Consider the following 20,707-nt stretch of genomic DNA (forward strand, 5'->3'; position numbering starts at 1 on the left):
CATGATGAATATTTATAAGAACTCATAAGCTTTTAGAAGAATCATGCCTGCCCAGTTTTAACTTTGCGTTTGCTTTCCTCTACTATTCAGTTGTACTAACCAAGTTGCTTCAACTTAATATATCAGGGTCGAGGCGTAAGTTTTTGGGCGCGTTATATTTAGAAAAAAAACGATTTCCCGGGTCGAAGAAACACCACAAAAATTAGTAAGAAATTCAGAGACTTTCGAGTTTTTAAAAGAAGAGTTGTGATTGCGACGAGAAACGAAAAAGCTCCCCTCGCTAGCAGTGGTTTCAATTAAATCCGCCATCATAATTAGAGTGTGATCTTGTATAATTTCTCCGATCGAAACAGGCTGGTGAAACTATGGACAAAATGAAGTGGAAAAAACATAAAACTTCAAATGTGAATTCAACACTTTTAAAATTACATTAGGAAATGAACCTCATTTGTGCAACCGAAACTTTTAAGACTTAATAGGGCACCAGAGCGCGAAGGTTTAGTTGCACGCTTAATCATCTCTGACACCTGCTAGAAAGACTTGTCAGAAAACCAAACGGAGGACCTGTTGCAAAAAAAAACAGATCTTCGATCAGCGAGACTTCCAAAATTCTTTGCTTACAGTTTATGATATCTTGGGAACAGTCACATCCATTTTTTGAAAAATGAGCTCAACATCTTCCTTTGTTCAAAGACATGGTGACAACAACTATTATATGGTTTCAGAAAGCACTAGAAACAACTTCAAAAATGTCCAAATCGTTTTTTTATTTGTCCTTGGATGCTGTGATAGTCCTTATCTCGTTATTACCAAATGTTGCATCTATGCGGACATATATGGAAACACTTCATGTTTTAATTTAGTCTCCGTTCAACTAATTCAATTTTTTAAATTGATTTTGTTACCTATATTTTGTCACAAAAGTCAGAAAAATTAAAGAAAAAAGTAATGACCTTTGTTAGGTTGTTAGTGTTGAACTGCTTTGGAAAACTGTAACAAAAATAGCTAAAATTGTCTGCAGAATTTTAAAGAATTTCATCATATGTGTGATTATTTTTCAAAGCTTTTGTTTGGTGTTCTTATCTCATTCAACAATACGTACCCCCACCCCCCAAATGTTTTCAGTTCCGTGTGAATTTTCGAAATATCACTCTAGGACAAAACAATTTGTTCCCTGAACGTTTAATTCTCCTAAAATTTTTTTCCAAAGATCAATTGATCTAATGGTTTTTTCCCTTTAATTCTGCTCTAAATAAGGTATTGTTGTTAATATCTTACATTTTAGACAAAACTGTCTGTCACCTTTCACCTGGATTTGAAAATATTTGCTTAAAAAATCTTCTTGGGAAAGTGTAGAGGAAGATATTTTCAGGCTATAGCACAGTTTTTCGTTTCTTTTCTTTAGCCAATGACATTAGTACAGAATTTTATTCCGCCTTGTTTTGACCACTACCAATGATGGAAAAAAGGACGACTAAAAAACTTTCATGACCCCAATGAAAGGGGCGAAATTGAATGAGTGGAATGAAGTGAAAACGGTAAATGTAAACACAAAGATCACCACTGCACTCTGATTCTTATGTAAGAGCTGTCGTTATCATCTCTGCTATATACTAGAAAGAGTTGTTAATAAAAAAATAAAAAAGGACATTCAATGAGCAGGATTTCCAGAAATTTTTTGCGAGCGGTTTTTGATTTATTGGGAACAGTGACAGCCACTTTTTAAACGGAGCTCAAAAATTTCCATAATTTACAGACAGGAACAAATTATTTTTTATTAGGCGTGAAAAAGCGTAGGAAGAAACTCCCAAAATTTCCTCTAAAATTCCTGTTTTTTTTTAAAATTTTTCACTTTCGCTTTGATAATAATTATTCAAACGAGCTAATCAAATGTTTTTTTAAGCGGAAATAGCGGAAAGAAACTGCGCATTCTATTTTGGCATGCGGTAAACTGATGAAACTTTTAAATAATTTTATATTGTTTATTCATGTAGAAAAATGAAAACGGTAAAAAATACATGTCTTTTTTATATTCAAGTGTTTTGTGGCAAGCTGTTTTAACCATAAGCTAAACACGGGTGGTATAAAAAGAAACATCTAAAAATAGGTGGGATGATGTTTCAATACCTTTTTTGTATTATCTCCTATACCAATACATTGGCCCCATTGTGTCTCCAATTGTGTGGCTGCCATTGTGTATATCCGAAAACGTTATGTAACAAGAAAAATTTGGTTCTTGATCATTTGATTTTTTAAAAAGTGTATTTACTTAGTCAAAATGGTTCTAAGAGATGTTGTCACTTTGTTTTTCGTTTTTTTTTTTTGCGAATTGTAATATTTTTTATGTTTTCAGAATAAAAAATGCAAAAAATAAAAATTATCATTAAATTTTTTTTTGTTGTTAGTCTGACCAGCTAGCTCACTCTTGCAAGCAGCGATTTATAAATTAAACGTTCGCAGGGAGCTAAACATCCACAAGTTGTCGATTTTCCTTGTTTTTTCTCAGATGAGTTTTCATCCCCTAATTCTGCTCCTATTGGCGCCTTGTCAGCCTATTAATTTCAGGAAAAAGGTGTTATCCGTCTCCGGGGTTTAAAGATAATTAAAAAATGATGTTTTAAGCGATTTGGCGGGAACTTGTAAATGTTCAACGTGCGTGAGTATTTTTAAAATAATTAATTGTTTTTCAACCAACTTTTTAAATCCTTACAGAAAAATTTGGCCCTCTTATTTTTGTCAATAATCAAATTTGGAAAAAAATATAAATAAAAAAACCATCATTGCGCAGATGAAAGGGGCAGAATTGCATGAACTGAATCAGATGAAAAAGGTAACTGAGCGTAAGATCGAACTTCATTCTTTTTGTGATAATTTGAGTAGAAAATTGTTGTATTTCCAAACATACAAACCCTAATGAAGCACTTCATTGCGAAAATTCAGTTTAGATTCAGTTTAGATTCTACTAGAAGGACCTGCTAACAATATTTCTAAGAATACTAAGATAATCATCTGCTGAGAGTTCCTAAATCTATCGATTTTAATTTTTTATGTCTCTGAAGTGGTGACAATCAATTTTTGGACACTTCCTTCAGTAGTTTCCATAGTTCGCAAATGGCAACATCTTTTAATTGGTTTGAGAAACCATCAAAGGAAACTCTAACAAAATTTACACAAAAATTGTGTTTTTTATTATTTCACTGGATGCTGTGATTTATGCGGACATAATTTTTAAAAAAAACGCATATTAGAATTTGGCAACCTGCAAACTAATTAAGTTTTATATGAGTTTAGATTTTAATTTATGTGCAAAAATGACAAAATTGATCTTTCTTAATTTTCGTTTGTTTTTGCAAGCTGTAGAAACCATTTGCTAAAATTGGATGTAACATTTAGAACAATCTCATCATAGGGGAGATGATTTTGATTTAGTGGAAAAGATTGCTTTTTTGTTTTCAAATCTTTAGCAATACGCTGTGGCCTGAGTCTATTCGGTTCCAAATTAGAATTTTAGTTTTTTTTTATAATAGAGAAAAATGGTCTTTTTCCGCGTAGTTTTTTAAAAAAATTCTGTTTCAAAACTCAATGGCTCTTAAAATTTATGTCATTTGTTGATAGAACTCTTGTATAGGCTTGTATAAGTTGTGTAATTTTAAAGTTTTAGAATGAAAAAAAAGCAAAGAATAAAAGTTTTCGTGTGGTGGAAATTGTAAATTTTTCCTGCCGTTTAGAGGCGATATTACGTAATCTTACAATAGTTCCTCGACCCGGTTAACTACGCTTCAATTTGCTACAAATTTTATCAATGCATTGAAAAACTGTGATCGAGCTGATTTTTTACAGAACCTGAACTTGTCCACTGGTTAAATCTAGATATTGCTTTGAGAAACGCAATTATCAATTCAATAAGGTGAATTCATTGCATGGATCCGGGCAGGCTATGCAGAAAACGCCTTTGGTACCCTATTAGCATGTATCGCTGCTCAGTACCCATTGGTTCTATACCTTTGCTCAGAGTTTATAGAAGTTTCTGCTTTTTTCGAGAGCAGCTGATGGCTCACGATTTTTTGCCCAAACTTCAAAATGATTTGTGCAGGGTAGTCAACCGATGTTTAATAACGCAATAATCCAAACAATTCAAATTTCAGAATGCCTTGTAATTGGGGACCTGCTGGTGTGGACGTTTTTCGTATAAATCAAAATCCCGGGTCGAGGAAAAATCAAGTTTAAGCGCCTAAGGACTCACATGATAAGAAAAATCACTTACTGTGCTAAAGTTTTCGAATAAAATTTTTTATTCAAAATTAAACCGCGATTACCGACAGGCTTCTCACCTAAACTTTTTCCGCGCATTTCTTTTACATTGCTTTGGACTTTTTTTCTGCGCAATTCATCCATACTGCTAAGCGAATTTCTTGCATAGCATTGCAAAGATCTTCAAACCAAAAACACATAATCTGAGTACATGGCATTTTGAAATTTGTTTACCCATTTGCTCCATAATATATACTCACTGTTTTACTACATTTTTTTCAGGAATTCAAATTCAAAACGTGGCTGGGGTGTTTTATGTGCTTGTGCTGGGCTCCATTCTGTCAGTGGCGGCTGCTCTTGGGGAACTTATCTGGTACAAATTGATCAACCGGAGCCGGAGTGCCAGATCATCCTCAATGAGAGATCCCTCCAATGAGTGTCTCATGGGAAAGTAGGTGCTACAGTACTCATCTTATATTAATTTCATGCCTGGACAGAGGATTACCAATGATACAGGGTTGAACAACTCTGAACCATGGAACGCTCAGCATGCAATTTTACTGTGAACAGGATTTTCAAGCAGACAAAATGTCTCCTAGCTTACATTCAGTATAGCTCTAATCCGCGCTAAAATTAACTAATTATTTCGTTATTGCAAGTACTGCAAAAGGACGTCTCAATCCCCCCACGCACCCATCCCCCCATTGAACTGGAGTATGACTGTTTTGATGTTGCAGGAAGGAGTTAGCCGCGTACAACACTGAGATGAATGCTTCCTACGATGGTCATCATGTCCCTAATCCTAATAACCCTAACAAGTGGGCACCCGGCCTCAACTTCAACATGCTCAATGCTGCCAACGGATCTGCTTATCAACAGAAACGTAAGACACTTTGACACTTTGATTCGAAAACATAGTTATCCGCTCACTATCCTCACGCACTTATCCTCTACAATACGATTTTCTCTCGTATCTTCTTTGAAAATAAAATGGTGAACAAATGTAAAAATGAATAAATATGTCATAGTTAGTGTCACAAAGTTTTTTTTTTGATTAGCTATAAGTTTCGGGTTTGGCGTCACAGCCATTCATAATGTGTCTGTCGTTTGTGGCCAAAATTGATTTTGTAATAAACACGAATGCTTTAGAGCGGACTGCATGAAAAATCGGATCTTTTCCGTTTGTGCCCCCCCCTCCAGTTTAAGTGGGTGCATATTATTTGCGCCCCTTAGACGCACGTGCCATATTTTTACATAATGGGTTACTAAGTAATGACACGTGCTCTGTAACTGAGGGAGCATAACGTACTGGGGGGGGGGGGGGGGTCACAAACGGAAAAGATCCGAAAAATCAGATCTCATTTGCTTCGTCGAAAACTGTCTGAATTCAATCATATTGCAAGATGCTAGCAAAATTCTTGCAAGGTTAACTTTTGTTTCCGAACCGGAAGGCAACTCTGCACAATTTGAGCCTCATTCCGATCGTTTTAGCAGACATTTCACCTTGCTAAAAATAAAAAAATGGATATCAAAGGTAACGACTATTCTTTTTTCACGCTGTAATGAACGAATTTAACTCCGCGATCACTGTCGCTTAAAATGGCCAAGCTTAAGCTAACTGTTTAAGGGTCAAAAAGGTAGTATGACAAACTTCACTTGGTTATAAATCTTGCGCAAGAATTGGCGCTGAAATTGTCTTACGCACCAGACTTGTATTTTTTGAAGCTACGAAAATTCAAGATTCACTTATTTTGTACAGATAATTTTAGCGCTTCTCCTGAATATCCCGTATGTGCTCAGCTTGGTCATCACATGTCCATTAATTTTTAAACGGATCCTTGTCATCATTTCTTAAAAGCACCTTCAATTTTGACAGCGTTCAATGCACTTTTCTCAAATCATTGTCGCTTTCGTCACCGATGTCCACGGAGTTTGAAGCACTCCCCGCTTTCTCCAACAATTTCTTGAACTGATAAAGTTCTTAGTGTCAACTTCAGTTTTCAATTTAATGCTTCGTTATCCCTTTTATTTGCTTCTAGTCAATTTTATTGCCTTCTTCCTTTCTTACAATTGAAGAGAGAATCTGTTTTTATTTCTCAACCACGAAAAAATAAAATCTACCTGCTGTCATCTAAATTGCCGCTGGCTTTCCCAAAAACAGCATCTTCTCAATCGTATCGTCACCCAAAATTTGTTCAAAAACGATTTTCATAAGCAAGATTTAATTAAGAAACATAGCATAAAAGCTCCAGAAGCGTTTCTTCGTATTTCCTTGTCTAACAATAATATAATACAAATCTCATTATTTAGCAATTCAACTGTAGTTTTGAACATTGTATGTACGTAATCCTCGTGGTTTTTCATTTCTTAGGTTGAAATGGGAAAAAGTGATGTATGAAGAATGACGAAAATAAAGGAAAATATAATATAGCTAAATATAGTCAGAACGGGCCGCTGAAGCGTTTTTCATCAAGAAGAAACTTTTGTATTTTCAGACATTTTAACCCCGAGTCGAGACCGAATGGTTAGCTTGTGAGAACTTGCAAGTCGAGTGGTTAACTTGTATGAACTTGCAAGTCGGACGGCTAACTTGCAAGTTTCTGGCGAGTTCGTTCGGTCGAGCTCAACTCTCATTGGTTTGCGCAATATAGCATTCTGTCAATTACCGTAGAATCAGTTAGGACGTCAAAATATTATACTAAGTTGACAAAAATGACGTTTTGCAACTCGATTAATCAATAGAATGTCTCGTTTCTTTTCCCAATTGCTTTTTTAAAGACGTTTCTGTAATTCTTTAACCTCTTTGAATTCGATTGAATTTTTATCTTCATACGGCACAAATTTTTCTCAAATAATTTTGTTTACGCTTCATTTGTTATCCGTTTTTTTTTAATTTTATGATTTGAGATCGCAAGTCTTCAGAAGCTACGTTTTTGTTTTAAACAATTGTTTACCCTCATATCTTGCGAAGTTTTTTTGTTTTTTTTTGCTACAAAATCGGTAGAAAGATTAACTTTTAAGAACTTATATTCCTTGATTTTATGAAGGAACATATGTTTTAGGCCGAATCGTTAACTTATAAGAATTTTAAGTCGAATGGTTAACTTTTAAGAACTTGCAAGCTTTTTGGAAGAAAAATTTGCAAGGCAATGCATCGACTTGTAAGTTCTTGCAAGTTCTTACAAGTTAACTATTCGATTTCGACCCAGGATCCTATAAATTTATTGGAAACTTCCAAGCAACCAGCATATCTGTTATCCATTAGTAAGTATAGAAAAAATATTTGTTGTTTGGAGGACATAAAAAATGTGAAACGTTTTAATTTTTTTCCACTTTGGCCCCTACTGATTGTTTTTAAGAATACCGGCGATTGAAGTGATAGCGGCGAAGTTTGCATTAATTGTGGTTGCGATTGGTACAGAGTTAAAAATTCGGATTCCAACATTTAAGTTTTTAAGTTTTTCAAAATTACAAATGAATAATTGTGGCCCATTGTCAGTAAAAATTGCTTTCCTTATCAAGATGTTGTCTATATAATTGTCCAATCTACCACTTAAAATTCTTCGAACAGTTCCATAAATATAGGTTGCGGTCTGTTTATAACGGCTTTAATCTTTTACGGTAATCTTCATTCAATTATGATTTAAATGTATTCACCGTTTGACATATTTAATTGGCTGTTGAGCTTAATTCTCTTCCTTGTTTTTGTCCGCAATATTTTTTTTTTCACAAAAAATCTATTAAAAGTTTTTCTTTCAAAAAATTTTACGTTCACTTTGAAAAGCGTATCCAGCAAGGTGGCTCGGTAATGTGAGTCCAAAAAAAATGTTCTGAACCCACTCATTGACATATTTTACTCAATTGTCTGTCAGAATGAGGAAGAAAAGTAAACTTGAGAAAAAGAAAGAAAAAGTGTACATACTCTTCCAAATTAATTGTTTCAATCGCAAACCACTAAATGAAATGAATAATGCTGCATTGCACAACCGATGATACATGCCATTAATAACACTACGAGACCAGATCTAGAGCAACTCATGAAAAACATTAATTACGGATAAAAGCAACATCTTTGTTTTTTAAATCACTAACACAGTCAAAATAGCATCAGACAAAACCTAAACAGAAAAAATCAACTTGTAGTTGAAATCAAAGGAGATGGGACCTGTCCGCAAGGAAGCGCGGTAACAAGTCAATATACACAAGAATTAAAAGCGGCAAAGTCATCACAACCATCAGCTTTGATCTGAAAATATTAGGTAGATTCTTATGTAATTCCATGGGAACCATTTGAACTGGTCACTAGTGAGACATTGAATTAAATAATGCCACGCTGGGGAGTTGACAAGACCTGCCATTGACGACTCTAGCTGCAAAGATAAACAACAAATTGAAATAATGAAAACTGTTTACGCCCAAAATCATATTTCTACTTTTTTTTTACAAACCAATAAAAACAAAGACAAAATGGCGTCAAGTACAACCAGATGAAAGTCTTATTATCATCAGGAAAAGCGTGAGATAATAAACTAAATAGCTTGAGTAAAAAACAACCTGAAATTTTTGGAAAACAAAATGGGCCGGTCATTAATGGAAAAAAACTGTCATGAAAATTATTTTTGAAGAGAAAAAATAATCAACCTGTGTTTACTGCGACTTTGCTAGAAATTGACAGAAATAATTAACTTGGTAGAATTTTTTAAAACTTAATATGAGGCCAGTTTGGGAAGCAATTAGTGCAGAATACTTCTTAAGACTACAAAATAACAACGAATACAGTCAGAACTCATTTACTTTACAACCAGCCAAATTCTACAAACAATTTTACAAAAACAAATTGACGAAGCCGTTAAAACTATAGATCATAAAAAATATTATGAATTTTAAATTGATTCGGAATTTAAAATCAACATCCTCATTTGTGAGGGACTATGCAAACAATACAATTAGAAACTCAAAAACACAATTAGAAACCAAATTATTTGAATGTAGTGTACGAAATTCAAATAACTTTAGAAAACTAAAACGAGTCAGAGCCTTAAAACAATGAGCTGCACCAAAACAAAAACATAAAGCGGATGAAAAGTTGCTCCTGGAAAAAGTAGGTTTGATTTGTGGATAATGAGTTTATATTACAAGTTGTCAAAAAGAAGAAGAAAAGGTGGCCGATTTGGAATATTCGATCAATTTTTTTTCTCGAAAACAAATTATTTCAGGGCCAATAATAACCTTAGCTATGGAGTCAACAAATTTGTTCATTGTCTCCATAGTTTGTTTATGTGTCCGCTGATCCCTGTCTTGATTTAGAATATGTGATACAATCAAAAAAGACGACAAACTTTTGCAAAACTGAAAGTTAGATTTCATTTTGCTGGAAAACTTATTCGATGCCATTTAAAAGAATACGCTAGTCAGTAGAAATTTTCTTTATGTTCAACTGTGTTTTTTTTGTATCAAATGGACATCTAATATGATAATATAAGAGGTCAACAACATAAACTTCAAAAATGGGCACTTGTCAAATATCAAAAAGTTTTTACGAAAACTCGTTTTATCGAATCCAAATAACCTAAAGTTATTGTCAAAAAGAAACATAAAAGGTAACTTTTCATTCCTAAAGAGAAGACTCAAATTAAGTTCACTGAGACTAAGCAACGAATTGATAAAATTTAGGAATGCGTTAAAAAAAGTGATTTTATTATAACATTTTTTTTCTAAGACAAAAGACTAAATAGGTATCAACTTAAAACTTTAAATAGATTCACTTATCTAGGGAAGCTAACTACATCTTTTTTGTTAAAACTAATTCATGGGACTGCAAAAAAGAAGAAATGCGTGCGAAACATGAGAGTTCTATTCAATTTTACGAAAACAATTTTAGTGGAAGCCAAAAAACATTTAAAAAGTTTTCGAAAAGGTAGTATATGATTTTTGGGCTTCATTTCTGAGTAAGTTTGAGTCAACAATAATTGACTTTGAGAGGAAACTTTTCCTGTCTGTAATCCTTAAAGAAAAAATTATAAAACTGCTAAAATAGTTGTTAAAAAAAGACATCATCACAACGAATTTATAACCATTTTGCATTGTCAAGAACCAAATTGATTAAAAACTAGCCTTGATATTGCTGCGCAATCAACAGAACAATTAATTGTTCCAGATGTATCCAAAATGTATAATTCAGCAACAAAAGTTTTAGTTTTTTCAAAAGAAATGATTAGAAAAATTAGCCAAAAAACGTCAAAACTTTTACTTCAGAACACTCCTAAAGAAAGGGGGAAGCAAAACCAGCCTTCTTTTGATTTTTTCAAAAACTTGTCGGCAGTTTTTAGATCTATGCTTCCGGAAAATTTGAAAAAGTGGGCTAAAGGTTCATTTTTGGTGCCATTTTTGATGAAAAAATGCTTGATATTCAAAATTTCAATTGCATGAAAATTGAATTGCAATCCATAAACCATTTTTTGTGTTTATAGGTAGAGACGAGGAAACTTGTTAACAGCTATAACATGCTTTTGCAAAATTGGCAATAAATTGTGCGAAAATTTTGGAAAATAAGAACAAAAACAGCGGATACCATTCTAATGTTCAAAAAAGTTTATGCCTCGATAACTGCCTGGAAAAAAGGAAGTTCAAAAAATCTTTTTAATTCCATATTTTACGCTAAACAAGCTTTCTAATATTACCACTCGCAATCCTCTTCGATGAATATATCGATCGGCCAAAATTGACAGAATAAAAAAAACCCAGATGAGCATATAGTTTCTCCCCCACTGAGGTTGGTCGGAACAACTAATTATACTGTCATAGTTCCAGATCTCATAATAATGTACATTTTCTCTGAGTTTGGGACTGTATTTCAGCCTCTGGTCCTCAGTCAAATATGATGAACTCGTCCTCTTTTACTGGTGGGGGTGGGGGAGGAGGTGGTCCAGTTGACAACTACTACGGCTACTCTTCCATGCCCCCCTCTGCCGTCTCCCAGGGTTACGCTCCCCGTCCTTCAGCCATCTCACACAACCCACAGGTAAAAATCAATTAATCTTACCAAGGAGAAAAGCGTTTTCAAAAGTACTCAACTTTAGTAAGGTCTTGAAGTTCTACATGGGACAGTCGAATACATTCAACTTGGCCATTCAATGTTTTCTTCTGAAAACGTTATTAAATTGTAGAAAACTTCTTAAGAGCTTTGTAATTTTTTTCTTAAAATATAATTACGATCCAGCGCCGCAATTTTTTATTTATAATGCGCTAATTTGTGGAATTTGACGACAAAGACCTTATATAATTACCAATAATTGTTCCGTTGTCGCCGAATTTCCTTCCTTTTAGGTTTTACAAAGTGAATTATAAGTGGTAAAATGGACATAAAACGGTCCAATTTATTTGTGTGTGTGTGTGTGTGTGTGTGTGTGTGTGTGTGTGTGCGGGGGGGGGGGGGTGGGGGTGGCTGACTTGTAATATGTAGCCAACTACTTGAGTCAAGTTAAAGAAAAATCTACTTGATCAAGTTGGTACTTTTTTGTGGCTTGGTGGAATTAAAAATAAAATAAACAACTTAACTAATAAGTGTTATTTTGATCAACTTAAACAATGCGTTTTATTTGAACACAAAAGCAAATTCAATTCTTGCAACTTGAAAAGTTCAAAGTATTGGCTGTCAACAAAATCAGTTAATTTGTGAACCATTGAGATCAAGATTGAGTTTCAGGTGCTGAACCCTGGTGGTCCGGGTAGTGGGGGAGGGGGTGGGTTCTATGGACCTCCTCCAGCCATGACAGCTACTTCCATGAACAACACCAGTTCAGTAACAGCCAATGCAGCAGCAGTTGCCGGAGGACCAGGGGGGACCCTCAGACCCAGCAGTAGACAGAGTAGCAAAGAAAGTGGATCATACCAGAGAGAAGCTACAGTCTAGTCTATAAAACATGCAGTCTGCTCTTTCCTAACTTGTTCTTACAGGCACCTGTCGTGATTGATAGTGTGACCTCTGTTAGTTCTCCCGGTGAAATGAAACCCGGTTCACTATGACAGATATATGCAAGATCTGAGGTTTGCTTTTCAGTGCTGAGGTTTTTTTGATAAAATTTGGATTACCTTATCAAGAATTTGATTAGCCATGATTCCTTTAAATTATAATGACTAAATAACAAAGATCTCCTTACCAGTAACCAAAAACTTGGGAATACTTGTCATTTGACATCTAAACTATAGCTAGAGAATAAACATAAGAACAAAAGGTTTAATTTGTTTTTTAATGAACTCTTATCGGGATTGGTTTCACTGGACATGTACAATATACAAACATTGTTTATCTCTAAACTATGTTATAATATGTAGCTACTGATGAAGTGACAGTACACTTTAAACTCAATAGAAGTTGCCATATGCCAGAATTAATCCAGCTGATGACTCAATTATCGCTCCCACGTGATTAGTTTTTTGTAACTTGTCAGAAGTGCACTGAACATAGCTGATTTTTTCTAATGTTTTCAACTTAAGTTACTCATTGCTCAGGCAGTTTCATCATTTTCAAAATTTTTACTGTACTCATTTTACTATGAAATTACTCTGAACAGTCTGAATAGTTGTTCTGGTTTTTTCTGGACCTACTGACCAATTTTTTTTCGATGTAAATAAGCTGTTTCAGTACTGGCTTTACAAGCTAATATTGAAATACGTAGGTTCAGTACTGAAGCACTCTGGGGGGGGGGGGGGTCAGCCCGGGTTCATTTTGAGTCTGCTCAAAGTTCTTCAAAGTTTTATTGAGTAATTTTTTTTGGGGTCTGAGGTATTTTTTGAACTTTTTTAATGTATTAGCCAATGATGCGCAGAGCGAACTAGGTTCTGACAACAGTCCTGTTTAATTTCGATTTCCCAGAGATACCAATTTTACCTTGAAGGCTAATTTTTTGAAGGCAATTGAGTCATCATTCTTTCTGTCTTCTCATCTTCGCTTTTTGCGAGGTTGAACTGACTTCATGAAATGATGAAAAGACATTAGATGATCATGATTCCGTTTCTCCGGAAGATTTTCCGCTCTTCCTCATTGCACATATATAATTTATGAACTAATAATTATTATGATGCCCTAATTATTTCTAAATGATGCCAACTTTGTAAAACTTGTCTGTACTTTGATATATATTTTCCAATTTAATTTCCAATTCTTCCACTTGGACTTACTTATTCCTTTGCACTGACACAGTGAAATTATCTAATATTTGGTTCTCTTAGTTAAATGCTCCCAGACAAAATTTTAAGCAATTAAATTAGTCCGGCTGGTTTTTTTATGTAATTTTTTGCACTACCATCTTATCAGATCTTTCACGAATGAAGTTCACGTAGGGCAGAATTCTTATCGTGTAAGACCAGATAAGATCTTATACAATAAAGATTATTGATCAGCATCTTATCAGATTCTACACGGTCAAAATTCCAGAATCACTAGGGTAACCATATATTCAATTTTACACAAAGGGCGATTTTATCAAAAAGATAATTAATAGAATATACGTTATTACATTCGCCGCCTCATGAGGCAGTGAGGTTTTGATATTTATAAAACTTTCGGCTTTTTTGGGGTTGTAATTCGGCAGAAAACTTGTAAAAATGGCTGAAAACGCAAGGTTGACTGGAGTGTAAAGTACCGCGTAAGTGTAAAATTTTGTGGCGTGCCACGATTTCGGTATTAATTTTTAGCCGTTTCCCGCGATGCTAGTTGACCTTTTCTGATAGTTGTGGGTTTTTTTACAAGCATCCTGGAAAAGTGGCCTAAAAATTAATCCCGAAATCGGGGCATGCTACAAAATTTTTTGAAATTCGAAATGTTTACTCGAATTCTTTTGAAAAGTTAGTTTTGACTTTGGAATCAACTTCCCAAGTGCAATTCAAGTCTTATATGACCATTAAACTTGATTTTGTAATGATTGAGTACTGATTTTCAGAAAGACTTACATTTATACGCGCCCCACACTGAATCGTACTTGGCGTTCGGTACAGGAAGCCATAAATTGTTTAGTTTGGTTATTGGCTATTAAAAGATTTTTATTTTGCTCTAACACTAATTAGAAGCATGCAGTTTTTCATTTAATTTGTCCATGCTTAAACCATATCTCGATGGCCTGAGCAAAAGTCATGTCATGGCTCGAGGACTCAACAAAGGGACAATACCTTTTGCGCTTGGAGATCAGTGACAAATATTGGCCGTCAAGGTCATCCAAAATAGTGGGTATGACGACAAATGAATAGATTTGAGGTAACTACAACAGTCTTTCATCAAGCCAGTTCTCAAGACAATGGTCAAACAAAAAAGTATACTATCGGTACCTAATAGCTAAAAAATTAAGAAGCAAGAAAAATTAATATTAGCGGAGCAAATTTTCTTTTATATATTGCTGAACTGAAGCGTAAAAAAATTGTTTGTCAGAATGATGACGAAAAATTAAGAATGATGGTGACTGAAGAATTAGATTGTGCTGACATTGGTTTTTCTACATTGCTTTCAATTTTCATATAGCTGAGAAAGCTAAAAAATAGAATTAAAAGCGACTACCTTATTAAAATGTTTACTTTTACGAACCTTGCGGCTCCAAGTGAGCAGTAACAAGACACGATACAAAATAGAACGTTTACAATGTTTTAAACTTGAAAATTCAATTAAATTAGAAGATGTGAAACAAATATCTTATCGGTTCAATTTTTCTTGGTTTTAAACGAAATCATTAGGCATATTCAAACGGATCGTCAAGATTGACATGCAGTATGGTTTGATGGTGGCAGGGCTGAATCAAAATTTACACTGGCTAATCGAGATGTTTGTGTAATTTTTACTTCATTAAAAAGAATATTTTCAGCTTAACTCTCGCTAAGAAATTTCGCTATATATGCGATTCGACTTCCACTAGGGTACTTGTAACATTTAATTTGCGTAGCACGTCGCAACCACTAAGCTAAATGCGCTTTGTGGCAATTACACACAACCTAGCTTAAGAACAACGGGCTTGTATACTACTATAGTAATTATCAGTTTTAAGCACTAAAAGTGTAAAATCATAGTTATCAGACTAAACTTCTGAGTTTTTTCAGACCATATAGAATAAATTTAGCCTGGGAAAACTAAACTCGATGACTTCAAAAAAATCATAATGAAAAAAAGTGAAAATAAAGAAAACGAATTCATTCTGGAGATGCAATGGTTCAGAACTCAATCAAGTTTTTACTCTTGAGATATCCTGGTTCAGCACTGAAATGCTCTGAAAAACATGTCAAGGATCATTGTCATGTTTTTGATCTAAATTTACCAAAACAAACAAAGACTCTGTGACTTTAAAGTTTTTAAGACTTGATTTATACCACTTCTGAGGGTTTGGTCCAGACAAGTTAACAGGCGAACAAGAGAAATTGTAATTGCCCTAATGTTTAGGAGACTTTATTTCCAAATAAACAGGTCATTATGAAGAGAAACTTCATTAAAAAATTGCACACATTCCGTTTCTCCGGAAGATTTTCCGCTCTTCCTCATTGCACATACATAATTGATGATCTAATAATTATTATGATGCCCAAATTATTTCTAAATGATGCCAACTTTGTAAAACTTGTCTGTACTTTGATATATATTTTCCAATTTAATTTCCAATTCTTCCACTTGGACTTACTTATTCCTTTGCACTGACACAGTGAAATTATCTAATATTTGGTTCTCTTAGTTAAATGCTCCCAGACAAAATTTTCAGCAATTAAATTAGTCCGGCTGGTATTTTTATGTAATTTTTGGCGCTACCATCTTATCAGATCTTTCACGAATAAAGTTCACGTAGGGCAAAATTTTTATCGTGTAAGACCAGATAAGATCTTAAACAATAAAGATTATTGATCAGCATCTTATCAGATTCTACACGGTCAAAATTCCAGATTCACTAGGGTAACCATATATTCAATTTCACTCAAAGGGAGATTTTATCAAAAAGATAATTAATAGAATATACGTTATTACATTCGCCGCCTCATGAGGCAGTGAGGTTTTGATATTTATAAAACTTTCGGCTTTTTTGGGGCTGTAATTTGGCAGAAAACTTGTAAAAATGGCTGAAAACGCAAGGTTGACTGGAGTGTAAAGTACCGCGTAAGTGTAAAATTTTGTGGCGTGCCACGATTTCGGTAATAATTTTTAGCCGTTTTCTGCGATGCTAGTTGACAGTTTCTGATAATTGTGGGTTTTTTTACAAGCATCCTGGAAAAGTGGCCTAAAAATTAATCCCGAAATCGGGGCATGTTACAAAATTTTTTGAAATTCGAAATGTTTACTCGAATTCTTTTGAAAAGTTAGTTTTGACTTTGGAATCAACTTCCCAAGTGCAATTCAAGTCTTATATGACCATTAAACTTGATTTTTTAATGATTGAGTACTGATTTTCAGAAAGACTTACATTTATACGCGCCCCACACTGAATCGTACTTGGCGTTCGGTACAGGAAGCCATAAATTGTTTAGTTTGGTTATTGGCTATTAAAAGATTTTTATTTTGCTCTAACACTAATTAGAAGCATGCAGTTTTTCATTTAATTTGTCCATGCTTAAACCATATCTCGATGGCCTGAGCAAAAGTCATGTCATGGCTCGAGGACTCAACAAAGGGACAATACCTTTTGCGCTTGGAGATCAGTGACAAATATTGGCCGTCAAGGTCATCCAAAATAGTGGGTATGACGACAAATGAATAGATTTGAGGTAACTACAACAGTCTTTCATCAAGCCAGTTCTCAAGACAATGGTCAAACAAAAAAAGTATACTATCGGTACCTAATAGCTAAAAATTTAAGAAGCAAGAAAAATTAATATTTGCGGAGCAAATTTTCTTTTATATATTGCTGAACTTAAGCGTACCAAATTGTTTGTCAGAATGATGACAAAAAATTAAGAATGATGGTGACTGAAGAATTAGATTCTGCTGGCATTGGTTTTTCTGCATTGGTTTAATTCTTCATATAGCTGAGAAAGCAAAAAAAAATAGAATTAAAAAGCGACTACCTTATTAAAATGTTTATTTTTACGAGCCTTGCGGCTCTAAGTGAGCACTAACAAGACACGATGCAAAATAGAAACTTTACAATGTTTTCAACTTGAAAATCAATTAAATTAAAAGATGTGAAACAAATAATTTATCGGTTCAATTTTTCTTGGTTTTAAACGAAATCATTAGGCATGTTCAAACGGATCTTCAAGATTGACATGCAGTATGGTTTGATGGTGGCAGGGCTGAATCAAAATTTACACTGGCTAATCGAGATGTTTGTGTAATTTTTACTTCATTAAAAAAAATATTTTCAGCTCAACTCTCGCTAAGAAATTTTGCTATATATGCGATTCGACTTCCACTAGGGTACTTGTAACATTTAATTTGCGTAGCACGTCGCAACCACTAAGCTAAATGCGCTTTGTGGCAATTACATACAACCTAGCCTAAGAACAACGGGCGGGAAAACTAAACTCGATGACTTCAAAAATATCATAATGAAAAAAAGTGAAAATGAAGAAAACGATTTTATTCTGGAGATGCAATGGTTCAGAACTCAATCAAGTTTTTACTCTTGAGATATCCTGGTTCAGCACTGAAATGCTCTGAAAAACGTGTCAGGGATCATTGTCATGTTTTTGATCAAATTTACCAAAAGGAACAAAGACTTTGTGACTTTCAATTTTTTAGGACTTGATTAATACCACTTCTAAGGGTTTGGTCCAGACAAGTTAACAGGCGAACAAGAGAAATTGTAATTGCCCTAATGTTTAGGAGACTTTGTTTCCTAATAATCAGGTCATTATGAAGAGAAAGTTCATTAAAAAATTGCACACAAGAACAAGAAAACCTTTTTTGTGTCTAAATTAAATCTTATCTATCACAAATAAATTCTTACTTATAAGAATGAAAAATTCTGATAATTGATACTTGAATAAAAATTGTTAAGAACCAAAGCGATCACAGCTAACAACTTTTCTGCTAAAATATTATCTTCAAAGAACAGGTTAGGGACACCCAATTTGTGCTATAGGGACTCGCAGTTTTATATTAAAATAGGTTTTGCAGATTAAAAAAAATAAACAATTGCATGCAAATAAATTGTTTTGATTTGCCGTCGAAGTTGAGATTTTTGTTGTAACAACCCCTCTGTGGTATTCGTTATAACTCGAAATACTGAAAAAAAGAGCGCAGAAGATTCGAAACCACTAGCTCAATATCGGTTGCCACCGTTGCACCAAAACTCAGAACAAATATCAACTTTGTTAGCTTAATGTCCACAAGCTGGGTTATTACATTTGAGTTACATGCGAAGAACCATCAAATCATTTTTCCCACATAGCACATGATTCCTATTGTTATGGAAAAAAAATCTTAACATAAGTCCGACAAAAAGGCTTCATTTCTTAACAATCAGATGAAGCAAAGCAATTACTCAAAATCGACAGAAATTAGCTTCAATTGGCGACAAATAGAATAAAAACAGAATAAAATTTAATTGCGTAGGACTGTCGTAAAGATATTTATCATATCAATTATTTAATTGCACAACACGGGATCACGCCTCATTGCTCTTCTGTCCTTTGTGGCGAGACTGGCTATCTTCAGTACTAAACTAGTGATGGAAGAACATAAAAAAAACATAAATGGGTATAAAATGATGAAACTCGTACTTTGATTATTGTAATGATGGTAATTATCATTGATGGACCATTAATTGTATAGATATATACTGATTCAATTTGGAAAGTATTGAGTTACAGACGCCAGAATAGGAATGCGATGTAATCGTGCGAAATGAAAAAGGCAAACAAGCAAACCAAGAATGCTCTTGATCTCGATAGCTAAAGTAATGAAATACAAACATTTTTGTCCATGGATATATCGAGTCTGTTTAGTTAGAATCGAGTTTGCTTCCATGATTGGTACACTGATTACTACACCTTAGCCCTCTTTTGATACAGACTTGTTTTGATTATCAGAAAAAGTGGCCTGTTTCCCTGAAAGAAGTCAAGTAATCAAACGCCTCATCAGGCACAAATTGGTACATTTTCAAGGCCAGGAAATCTCTTTTCAACCATGCTTTGCCACAAACAACAAAGGAACAATACGCTATTAGAACACATGAACCGAAGTCGTTTGTCGCTATCAAATTTTAAACAATATGCGTTCAACCAAATATGCCTTCATTTAAGAGTTTACTTAAATGTTCACTCCAATGGTAAAAAGACTCAGCAAGAATTTCAATTTTAAAAAAAACCGTTTCGTTACAAATGTGGTATGTTTTGATTAGATTTCCTGGCCATTTCGCGCGCTGCTATGTTTTAATTAGGTATGTCTTTCTTTGGCAATCACGAACTCCAATTCGAGCGTCGTTGTTAATGTAAATATAGCCTTTAGTTGAATTATACCCCTAACAGACCTTAACTTGTTTTGAATCCCCATAAGTCATGTTAAAGTAGAGTAGAGTTGTTTTTTTGTTTGTATAGCTCATATACAGATGTCAAAAAGAATTGATCAAAGCAATTTTTCAGCTACTAGATATAAAAATGGCAAAACTATGCGAAAAATCGATTAAAAAAAGATCCTTGAAACTGAAATAAACGGGGTTCTGAAACAAGTTTTTTCTACATTTCAAAATAATGAGAAATTCCTACACTAGCTAGGAATTTTCCTGCATCAGAACACTAATTATGAGCTTTTCGCTCTATCAGTTTCTGTAAATTCCTACTTTCAAAATGCTTCAACAGTTTACTTTTCGCCCAATTATACGTTGTGCAAATTAAAACAATGAAAATTTCAATACTGTGCGAGAAGATTGTTGTTCGAGGATTTAAAAAAAAACAATTTCAAAATTTACGAAATTCGACTGACCAGTTGTAATTCAGGACCAAACTTTTCCAGGACTGAACCTCGTGTTTTAAAGAGTACTGATTCAGTGAATTCTCTAGCCGTTGATCAATACTGTATCAGAGCTTTGATCATGTCACTTTTTAGACTTAGCACGTCTTGAGTGAAGTTATATGTCTTGTCAAGTCTTGGTCAAAATTTGACAAGTCTTGAGAAAGTATTGGCCAAAGCTTGATACTTTTTGAGCACGTCTTGAACAAGAATTGAACAAAACTGATCAAAGCCTGCGCAAGTCTTGGGAAGACTTGACCATTCTTGGCTCAAGTCTTGAGCATATTTTTAGCTCTGTTTCTCAGTAACTTTGCTACAAAAAAATCTGCCATTTTTAATGGTTTGCCTTCAAAACTCTCTAAAGCGAAAAAAGAACCACAAGAAAACGCGAGCATTTCCACAATTTCACTTGATAAAAAATGAAAAAATTTCGGATATCGCCCAATTATACCCGTCATAGTCATTTCTTTCAACCTATTGAAAAATAAATTGGTTTCCAAGTCAATATATGGGATCCTTTAAGTTGGTAGATGATCTTGGGAG

At 34.2% G+C, this 20,707-nt stretch overlaps 2 protein-coding genes across 2 annotated transcripts in view; one reads left to right on the forward strand and one right to left on the reverse strand.

Moving 5' to 3' along the window:
* LOC142340395 (uncharacterized) overlaps positions 1-12,288 on the forward strand; it is a 153,718-nt gene extending 141,430 nt beyond the window's left edge. Inside the window, exons 16-19 of the mRNA XM_075390973.1 lie at positions 4,534-4,702; positions 4,989-5,134; positions 11,109-11,272; positions 11,957-12,288. Of these exons, the coding sequence (XP_075247088.1) occupies positions 4,534-4,702; positions 4,989-5,134; positions 11,109-11,272; positions 11,957-12,163 (686 nt within the window). The 3' untranslated portion in view covers positions 12,164-12,288. The remainder of the gene's footprint in view (positions 1-4,533; positions 4,703-4,988; positions 5,135-11,108; positions 11,273-11,956) is intronic.
* Positions 1-20,707, reverse strand: part of LOC142339438 (store-operated calcium entry regulator STIMATE-like) — a 432,078-nt gene that overhangs the window by 212,063 nt on the left and 199,308 nt on the right. The window lies entirely within an intron of this gene.

This window comes from Convolutriloba macropyga, chromosome 5 (genome assembly GCF_964194025.1).
Source record: "Convolutriloba macropyga chromosome 5, txConMacr16.3, whole genome shotgun sequence".
Taxonomy (NCBI): domain Eukaryota; kingdom Metazoa; phylum Xenacoelomorpha; order Acoela; family Convolutidae; genus Convolutriloba; species Convolutriloba macropyga.